We start from the raw sequence: 10688 nt of genomic DNA, 5'->3' as shown, positions 1-10688 counted from the left end.
AATCATATCGATTGTAAGAATTTAATATTATATCAGAGCTAGACTCATTCCAATTTGTTGGAGGATGAGGATTTCGGCATTTTTCAAATACAATGCCGAAAAATAGCTAGTAAACACTGTTTCTAACTTAATATGGGCCAGCAACACTACTGAATGCCCATAATTTGGTTACGGCATTGGAATTGTTCAATCGCCGATTGCAGTCATATACCTTATTCAAGTCCAATATTACTGGTAAAGTTAGTTGACAAAAGTGAATGAAGGCCCAACTCCCACAATTGAACGGAATCGGAAAGTTTTGTGAGTAATAGCAACATATCTTGAGATACTAAATTTTTAGCCGGCCAAATTTACTGTTTATTTTTTCTAACGGGTATACATAGATTATATATTAATTATACGTATAATATACTTTGACTATACATATATTATACATTTGCCGGTTTTTTTGTTTTTTTTTTATTTAAGCGATTACGTGAGCGGCTATTTAAGCTAATTTTTCAAATTTTTGTGTTATATTCTAAGAAATGCTGACAAATTAAATCTTCTCTGAATGTAGAATACCATGAAAATTAATAAAGATGGCTATAAAAACAGAACTGGCATATATCGGATTAAGAGTTTTAACACCGTTTATAAATACACTTGATTTTACTGGTATTATTAATACACACTTGAAAATGCAACACAACAACAGAAATAAATATGAGAAAACAAATACAAACATTACATTCTTAGCTGCTACTAATAAATGAATTTTAAGCACTATTTACATAACGGCAAACTTTTCTAATCTCGCCTTGATCTCCAGTAAGTGGATTATTTTCAGACAAAATGACCAGAGCACGAGCAAATTGATCATGAAAATAGCCATTATCAGCAGCCATTTTTTCCACAAATGGAGAAGTATTTGGATCACTAACCAATTCTTGATCCACAATTAATAGCCCCTTGTGGTTCAAGATGTTTTTGTAGTACATATTGTCTAGGATCATTGTAGTTTCACGATCATTTCTTGAATATAAAACTGCCTCTGGGTCAGGATTCGGTGTCGGACATCGACCTTTAAGGTACTTAGCATAGTCGGGGTCAAGGGTCGGATCAACTGTTGGGTAAAGTCTGTGGACTAGGTTCACACAGTGAACTCGTCCTACCGAGTGAGCCCCTGTATCCAAATAAAATAAGATAACTAGAAGTCCGGTTGGGATAAATAAGTAGTTACGAGTTTGGATAAATGTATTTAAAGCAATAATAAGTAGTTGCAATGATGTATGTAATAAATTATTTCTATGAATTTACTAAATTACCCTTAATACTATTTGCAAGAAGTATAAATATAAAATTGTCTTTTATGTGGAAAAAGGAAGAATGACATAAATGAAATGGAAAAGGAGTCCAATCTAAAGGTATTTTGGGGATTACAAAAAAAAAATTAGGACATAATAGTAAAAAATTTGTTAAACCAAAAGTGTGAAAAAAATTATAAGTTGGGAGTAACCAGCTTTTGACTGATATTGACTTATATTAAATAAAAATTATGCTTCATAAATGCATAAATAAGTCAAGAAATACGTATAAATTAATGACCAGCTTATAAACTTATCGAAATGCCATCCAATTATACTAATTGACTTCTAATTAAGTAACCATATAATGCAATTTTTCAGTATATAAAATTTAGTCATTTACTTTTTGTGTTAAACTTGGGAGTTTGAAATAATAAACAGTAGCAAATTAGACGAGTGATTTACCAAAAAGAGCAACAGTTCCTTCAGTATCAACACCAATGGATTGGAATCGAGAAAGGACTGATGACATAGAATCATTGTGGTTAGGAATGGAACTCTCAACTTCTGCTAAGTAGCTTTCTTTGCTGTCCTTCCTTCCTGTTCTCATTTCGACACGTGGCCCTCCTAACTATGTGTCACAAAAATTAAACAAGTTATAAAGTAATAAATTATTAGTAATCTCTTTCATAGTTATGTGTTACAATACATTAAAATACATTTGGTCATCTCGATGCACAAAGTATTTGATATTCATGCAAAGTTCAAGGAAGGATGCATCTCAAGGAGTGTGTAGGGTAGACAGCCTACTCTAATGTAAGTATTAGTGGCTGCTTCTATAGCTCGAACCCTAACTTATAGATCATACGAACTTATACCATTGCGATCAGACTCATTGGATATGTTTCTTTTCTCTTCTACTATCGAGAGTCGTACGAGTGGGGAGGTGAGCTCTAAGTGTATACATATAGATAGGTCTGGGTAAGCAACCATCAGCATATGGGTAGCAACTACTATCAATATGTCAGTCTAAAGCTGTTCGTAGAGACAGGTCTTATATGAAGGGCTATCTTTAGCATAAATAGCATAGTTAATTACAGAATAGCGTAATGGTCGTAAAAAGATCATAAATAAGGTAAACAGTCTAAAGCAGATGTACATGTATCATGTGTGCCATGAGTGAGAGGTTGGTCATAGAGATCAGCCCTCAACTCTTCTTTCGAATTATCGAACACGATGACTTATCGGCTTGAGGCTTCTTTTCTTTTCAAGAAGAGTACAACTTTATTGTTGCTCTAAACCTCTACTTCAACAATCAAAATACACTGATAATATAAAATAATTTTGCACTATCAATATTAAATCCAGAGCAGGGGAGATGGACAAGAAGGTGGATTTGATCAACTTACCCAGAGAAGACCATCTCTAGCAGAAAGAGCAACAATATCAGCACAAGAGACAGTGTTAGGACATTCACTCTCAAGTGCCTTTTTAATAGTCTCTACATACTTAAAATTTCTCATTCCAAAGTTCTTTGGAGAATTCTTCTCTGATTCCTGGTCATTTGCTGTGTCCAAATATATTGATGCATCACATGACTGCAAGAAAAAAAACAAATTAATATATAAATTGGTCATAATGTTGTAGCTATTATCAGCGGCGGACCCAGAATTTTGTGCAAGCGGGTTCAGTCGGAGAAGTCCATAACTAACATAAGCGGTATAAGTTGTATAAGCGGGTTCAAAAATATTTTATATACAAAATTTACCTTGCTTTACCCATAATTTATACATATACACAGTATTATTTTTTGAAGAAGCGGGTTCAACTTGGGTCTGCCCCTGGCTATTATTATCTGCTGTTTTCTTACTCCGTTGGTTTAAATTTAGATAATGTAGTTTAACTTGACACGAAGTTTAAGGAAAAAAAAAACTTTTGAAACATGCGATCCACAAACTTAAGGGGGTAAAAGCTTTGTGGGGTCATGCACTTGTATGACTATAACAGTTTTTCATTAAGGTAAAATGGATAAAATAAGAAGTTTAAAGTTAAGTTATTTCCAAATGTAGAAATATGTCAGTCTTTTTGAAACAGACTAATAAGAAAAGTATGTCATTTAAACTAAAACGGATCGGAGGGAGTATTATTTCTCGCTTTGATTTTTTTAGTATCTTGTTGTTGTTACTGTCTATCGCTACTGCTTCTTTTCATCTTTTTTTGAGCTAAGGCTCTATCCGAAATAACCTCTTTACCTTCTCAAGGTAGGGGTAAGATCTACATATACACTACACACTAGCCTCTCAGACTCCACGTGTGAGATTTCACTGGGTTTATTATTGTTGTTATATAATGTTGTAGCTAATAGTGTTATTAATCTACTTTTAATTGGAGAATTAAGGGTATTAATTAATATTTACCTTAACCATGCAATCATGAAAGAGATTTCTAATCCAAGAAACTGCTGTATTGCCATGCTTGTGGTACAACTGTGCCACTTGTTCTTTGATTATTTCTTCAGCTCTTGGGCAACTCTCTGAGTAGTAGTTCAATTGAAGTTCACTTCTTACTGCAATTAAAACTCAGCAATTAGTACATATGTACAATAATAGATGTTAATAAACTTCTTTATTACTAGGGAATAGAAGTGAAAAAGGCTACTAATAGTCTCTTCTGTAGTATAGAATTTAAGTTTTGTGCAATGATAGCGTACATATAATATGTTCCACCATAGGTTAAGTTGCATACAATAACATTTAATAGTAACTTTTTATAACAAGCATGATATGTTTGCCGATGGTAAGTTGATAACGTGGAAAATAGAGTAAATAATCTGCAATAACATGTTTAATATAATTGCACAGATGGTGTAAAAATTATTTAAGCTAATATAGATTTGAAAATAAATTTTAGTACTATGATTGAGTATCTCCCAATTTAAAATCTATGTTGTTCGGATTCTCCAAAAATATTATCGGGTATGTGCCGGGTCCTCCAAAATTATTACATTCTTGAAGGATCCAACACAGGTGCTACATCATTTTAAAAAGTCCGTGCAACATGGCTTAAAATACAATTGTACTTGGTCTAGAATTTAGTCAAGATTTGAAAGAAGTACAAGAAGAATTACCATAGTGAATGTGAAGAAGTAAAGGCAGTAACAGAAGGAGAAATTGATTGTAGTTGTTGGCCATGTCTCTGTGTATAGTGAAGTCTTGTAACTTTGCCCAATGCTCAATTGCCCAAAATTAGCTTTATATAGCAAATGGTTGTAGAATTGATGTAGAAGTGGAAGAAGGAATATTGGGATTGAAAATTTGCCCCACTAATTTAGCAGCCAGCAGCCACAATGTTGGACCTTTAGGCTAGTAGTTGCAGTCCCACTCAAAGAAACTGCAATTCATCACCATTTTTAAACAAATAAGAAGAAATTAAATTACCACAATATGATTTAGCATGTGATTAATTTTAACTAATCACTTTCATTAATTATTGAAATATGCTTTGAAATGCTCTAATGTAAGATCATGGTTACATAAATCAACATTTCTAGGATGCAGGACTTGTTCGGAAATATTGGAATGATTCAGTTATCATTCGATTCTAACGAGAGATCTTAACAATGAATATTGATATGGAACGGATACGAAAACAGAGCCCTTACCTTCTCTTCTCAAAGAAGAAGCGAGAAGAAAAGGTTGGTTTTTGAGAGCAGAAAGGTAAAAATTTATCTACACACAATAAACATCAAGTCACTGAATACAAGATATGATTAAGTGATAGTATGTAATAGTATCACTTTAAGTTTTAATTTGTTTAGTTTAGTCCAAAGGGTGAAAGGATCTACTAAGGACGAGACTAAGAAGGAAATTAAAAATTAGCCATTATGATAAGTCAAATGTTGACGTGTATGACCGTCTCATATAAAAATTTAAATGGTTAAAAAGAATATTTTATTCACTTAACTATATCTTCTACACGTCCTTTCATGTGTGACCCTGGTTAATTTAAGTTTCACTTGCTCTAATTTGAAGGTCTTAATATTTTAGAAGAAAACAAAATGCCAAAGGTATAATTAACTTCACCAATAATGCTCCTTCTTAATAATTAGACTCCTAGTCAACCTCAACTATAGACATAAGTGACCAATTATCACTAATAATACCCTCTCTTAATTGAGCAAAGAAATAATAGCAAGAGACACAAGGACCACTTAACTTTGAGTACATCACAAGATTACAAGTTGGGAACTTTGTGGGCTATACGCTCCCCACCCCATCCAACCTAATGACAGACATTCTTAGTAAAGAAATATAATCCAACATAAAATAAAAATAAAATAAAATGTAGTTTGGTGTACAAAGTATCAGGTATTCATGTAAGGTTCGAGAAGGATTGCACCCCTAAAGGTCTGATACAGACAGTCTACCATAATACAAGTATCAGTGACTGCTTGCATTGTTCGAATACGTGAACTTTATTCAATATCGCTTAAAAAAATACATATAAGTCGATACTATTTGAAAATAGTATAAAGTAATATCAATTTAAGACATGAAGTAACGCGGTAAAATTTATGTAGTTCTAGGTTCAAATTAGCTGATAAATTTAATAGTAATAAAATTTTACGTACACCACTGATTTAACCCTTCCACCATGGCCTTTTTAGGGACAAAAGATGGTTCTTTTCTAATTGAGTTTGGGTGGGGCGGTTCATGCGCTATGTTAAAGGGGATAGGAAGAGAACTTGGTGTTGATAAAACAAGGGATTTGAACTTAAATACTCCATAACTGAATGAAAAGTATCAGTTCTCGTCCACTCATTTCATCTTGCAAATTAATATATTCTCACTTGTGGCGCACACACTAAGATTAGTGCGAAAATTCAAAAATGGGAGTGCGACTGGAAAAAAAAATAGCAGCTCGGTATATAAAGTATTTTGTATTCACGAGAAGAGCCGCACCCCAAAGAATATGATGTAGTCAGCCTAGCTACTGTAATGGATGCTTCTATGGCTCGAACCCGTGATCTATACACAAAAAACAACTTTACCGTTGATCTAAGGCTCTCTTCAGGCGACAATAACGAAAGGTGTAAATTAAGCATAACTAGTGGTTAGCATTACGATGATTAATCAGCAAGAAATCTTGCTTAAAAGCTCTTCAAATGGCCGTCTAATAGTCCAATTAACTATGATTTAAGCAAATTTGTTAATCTTATATGGAAGTTTGTATTATTATTTTTTGGTTCAAGAGGACAAAAGTAGGATTAAACTAACATGCATGACATCACAAAAGGAGAAATATGTGGTTTAAGTTGTTGATATGAAGTTTTTGGGTCCTAATTAATAAGCAATTTAGAATATTACACAACCTTGTCTCAGTCGGACTGCAGCTCGTCCACTTTATAGTTTTGTCAAAGATCGAAGCCATTTATTATTGTGATGTTATTTTTTTCATATTATTTTTCTTTTCGGAAAGTCAGCCTTGGCGTAATTGGTAGAGTTGCTGTCGTATAACCAAAAGGTCACGGGTGGAAATAACCGCTTGCAGAAATGCAGGATAGAGCTGCGTGTAATAGACCTTTGTGGTCCAACCCTTTTCTGAACTTCGTGCATAACGAGAGCTTAGTGCACCAGACTGTCTTTTTTTTTATTTTTTGGCTTTTGGCCTAATAATTAAGGCCTATGGGAAAGGATAGGTGGGGAAACATATGAATGGATTAGTTGACCTCTCTTACCTAATAATATTCCGATATATCCGATAAGTACAGTCAAGTAACATGATTACTTATTAATCAATAGAAAATTATCATATAACATAGTGTTAAATCAGCAGAATTGAGTTGAAATTATCATATTTTTATGTTATATTCTCATATGTTACATATAATAATATGCAAAATTTATGAATAATACTCGAGAATATAACAAAAAGAATATGAAAATTTCAACTCAATTCTGCTGATTTAACACTGTTCATTTTATTAGCACTAGCAAAGATTTGAATTGCAGAAACAACATTAGCTTATATAATTCATGGTCATTCCTATATCTCATCTCTTTTGAAAATCAACTTAATGCAAATCATGCAAAAATACATTTTATTTGAATTTGAGTTAAAATATATAGACAAATGGTCATGTATGATTATAACAACCAGGTGCATTACTCCGAGAAAAAATATAATAAAAAGGCGACTAAGTCTAGTGCACAAAGTATCTCGCATTCATGCAGGGTTCAAGGAAGTACTGCAACCCAAAGAGATGTGATAAGAGTCAGTAGATGATTCTGCGGCTTGAACCCGTGACTTATAGGTCACACAGAAACGACTATACTGTTGCTCCTCCCGAAAAAAAAATATAATAGACAAAAAAAGGGGAAAAAGATAAAGAAAGCAAACCTGCATGAACGAAAGATGTTGATTTATGATCAAGGTTGTAAGAGAAAGAAGAAAGAAATTGTACTCTTCTTTATAAGAAAGATGATGTTGAAGCCGATTGTTGCCCCATCAATTTATAGAAGATTGTCTTAGCTTGGGTCAAATAGTCTAAAACTGATTTTTATTTTTATTAGTTTTATATATGTTCCATTTATTTTTATTTTCTTGAGATGGTACGACTAGTTATAGACAACGCATTCGATGACATTTGATCATTTATTTTCTTAACATTTTATGAAATTATTATGTATGGTTTTTCAATTTGTTTTTAGAATTAGGATGTATAAATCAAATACATATTTGTTTATTAAGATATAATCTCTAAATCAATACTAGATAATTAAAATCGTTTCTTTCTACAAGCGAAAAATAAACTTAATACTACATCATCAGAGAAAATTTTAATTGTTAAGACTTTTTATACTATTATTTTTTTCTCTACAGAATGAAAAATACTTTCAACTGCACGAGGGATCTTAATCTTAATGAAAACTAAATCTTAATGTGTAGTTTAGATGAATATTACATCAATTAATTTTCTGAAAGGCATTAAATAAATAAAGAATATCAAAGTCGAAACTTAAAGAGTATGCCTCTTATGCCCATTTCTTGGGATATATAAAAAAAATGGTTATCCGTCTATATTATCCACTAAATAATGGATTGGATAGATAATTTTTTTTTAAAATGGGTCGAATATGAATAAAATCAATATTATCCACTTAAAAATGAATAATCAATGGATAACCGATTGATATAAATTTTGCATTTATAAAGACACAAATCGGAGATTCCTCAAGTTTTGGAGACTAGGAATCCTTCCAAAATCAATCGCATTCAAGAAGCCATGGATACTATGGATATTCATATAATCCGCTGGTTAACTCATAAAATCGAATAATTTATCTATTTTGCTTTACTCGTTTTTTATCCAACCATATCCAATCCAACTTGCCTGTATGTCACCTTGTGGGTAACTCTCTTTCTTTTCTTTTTTTGATATTTTTTCATAATATTTAATAGTGTAGCATTCTCTTTAAAAAAAAATGTTTAATCTCCTGTTTGAAGGCTAAATAATTTCAAGGCTTCGCAAACAATTCCATTGAACCAAATTTATTTAGAACAAATAAATAATTCTACAAAAAAAAGATATAATTAATAAATTGAGATCTGGATAATTCGGATCCAGATCCAAAATATCTGTATAAACTACTAGTTGACCAACTGAGTTCACAAATTCTGAGTTTTTATTCTATTAATAACTTAACAGATCAATCACATATAGTTGCCTCTTTTTTATTTGTATTTTGACTTTAGGGGCAGCTTGTGCATTATTTGCTCTGCACAACCATGTTACACTCTTTACAATTAGAAGATTTTAAAATGATAGTGCGGAATTATGGAAAGGGTTCATAATATTAAAATTATAATTTACGCTATTATTATTATTATTATTATTATTATTATTATTATTATTGGTCAAATCTTTTAGAATAAAATAACGCTTCAAATAGGTGGAAATGGACAAACTAAATTATTTAGTTTATACGCTATGTATATTGTTTCAAGTATATGTTTGATAAGTCATGACGCTATATTCGTTTAATTCCCCCTTAAGATAAGCCTAGTTATTCTTCAGCTTTATAAATTATTTAAATTGTTGTCACTGTGCCATTATTTTAAATTTAATTGTTTTGATAAGGAAAAGGACACCCGAAAAAGGAAAACGAAAGGAAAATTGGCCTAACTATTCTTCAGCTTTGAAAAATATTATAAATCTTGTCATATAATTTTATTTTAATTATTTTTATAGGGTAAAGGATGTCCGAACTAAAAAGAATGAAAGGTAAAAAACCTATTGAAAATTGAACTTTCCCCTTCTAAAATGGGAATTATACTAATCACCGACACTCCATCCTCTTATCAATGTACCATTAATTAAAATAGGAGTTGTATATTCTTGACTAAAATGTGTAAAAATAGCACGATATAGCCAGTTTTCGGATTGGTCATTCAAAAATAGTCAGCGTTTACGAAGTTAATGAAAAATAGGCACTATTTTGCTGCAACAGAGACCGGTCCAGCATAATATACTGGAGTTCGGTGCACCTGTGTATGAACTCTAGCATATTATGCTGGACTGGTATACTTTGTTGACTCCAGTATAATATACTGGAGACTAGAGCACCGGTGCTTGGAACTCCATCATATTATGCTGGAGTTACAGTATACTTATCCTGGAACTCCAGTATAATATGCTGGAATTCAAGCATACTTATGCTGGAACTCCAGTATAATATACTGGCGTATTTTTCGGGTTTTGAACAGTGTTTTCGCTCAGATTTATCTTTACATGAAAAGTGACTAAATTTTAATTACTTTTAAAACTGGGCTATTTTTGAACGACCAGTTGTAAATCTGGCTATTTTTGAATTTCGAATGGATGAGATTTAGTTTGATTGTTCTTTTTGCTGTGTTCACTTTAATATATCTACATCTGATTTATTTAATAGGATAAGATTAACTTGATTTGTCATGTCAATCATGAGCTGTAATATTCCAAACTTTGAAGAAGACTGAATATATATTCTTTCTAAAAATGCACTTTAAATTAAAAACAGAAGTCTCAAGAAAAATTATTTAGTCTCGAAAATAAAATTTAGCTTGAAATTGGAAGCACCTATAACCATTTCAGCTTAGTCATTTTCTTAACTTTTTTTTTATTCTTCTCTTTTTGTTGTGGATTCAGAATTTAGTTCAAAAATGTTAGGCCTTTAGATACCTAAGAACAACTTCGCATTCTTTACCAATTGTTAAAAACTAAATACTACAAAAACAAGGGGCGCCCTCAATTCTCACCCAAAAAATGTAATAATACTAAATAGATAGGAATGAAAATATGCAGAGATTGTGGAACTATGTTAGGCACATTAATTTTTAGGCGAAATACATAAACAGCCCCTC

At 31.9% G+C, this 10688-nt stretch overlaps 1 protein-coding gene across 1 annotated transcript; it reads right to left on the bottom strand.

Moving 5' to 3' along the window:
* Positions 1-593: 593 nt before the first annotated feature.
* Positions 594-7818, bottom strand: LOC107794830 (peroxidase 21). The gene is made up of 6 exons (XM_016617367.2): positions 7686-7818; positions 4414-4676; positions 3704-3852; positions 2696-2884; positions 1752-1917; positions 594-1165 (listed from the first exon to the last, which is right to left on the bottom strand). Exons 2-6 carry the CDS (start codon positions 4475-4477, stop codon positions 759-761), a joined length of 975 nt encoding a protein of 324 aa, XP_016472853.1. The 5' UTR covers positions 4478-4676; positions 7686-7818; the 3' UTR covers positions 594-758.
* Positions 7819-10688: the final 2870 nt, after the last annotated feature.

Source organism: Nicotiana tabacum, chromosome 10 (assembly GCF_000715075.1).
Source record: "Nicotiana tabacum cultivar K326 chromosome 10, ASM71507v2, whole genome shotgun sequence".
NCBI classification, from domain to species: domain Eukaryota; kingdom Viridiplantae; phylum Streptophyta; class Magnoliopsida; order Solanales; family Solanaceae; genus Nicotiana; species Nicotiana tabacum.
This window is presented reverse-complemented; position numbering and strand designations above follow the sequence as displayed.

Excerpts from the sequence above, each read along its gene's own strand:
- LOC107794830 (XM_016617367.2), bottom strand. The coding sequence starts at position 4,477 with ATGGCCAACAACTACAATCAATTTCTCCTTCTGTTACTGCCTTTACTT. Across the intron at positions 2,885-3,703 it reads TTCATGATTGCATGGTTAAG|TCATGTGATGCATCAATATA; the intron begins GTAAATATTAAT and ends TTTTTCTTGCAG. Across the intron at positions 1,918-2,695 it reads CTAGAGATGGTCTTCTCTGG|TTAGGAGGGCCACGTGTCGA; the intron begins GTAAGTTGATCA and ends TGTGACACATAG.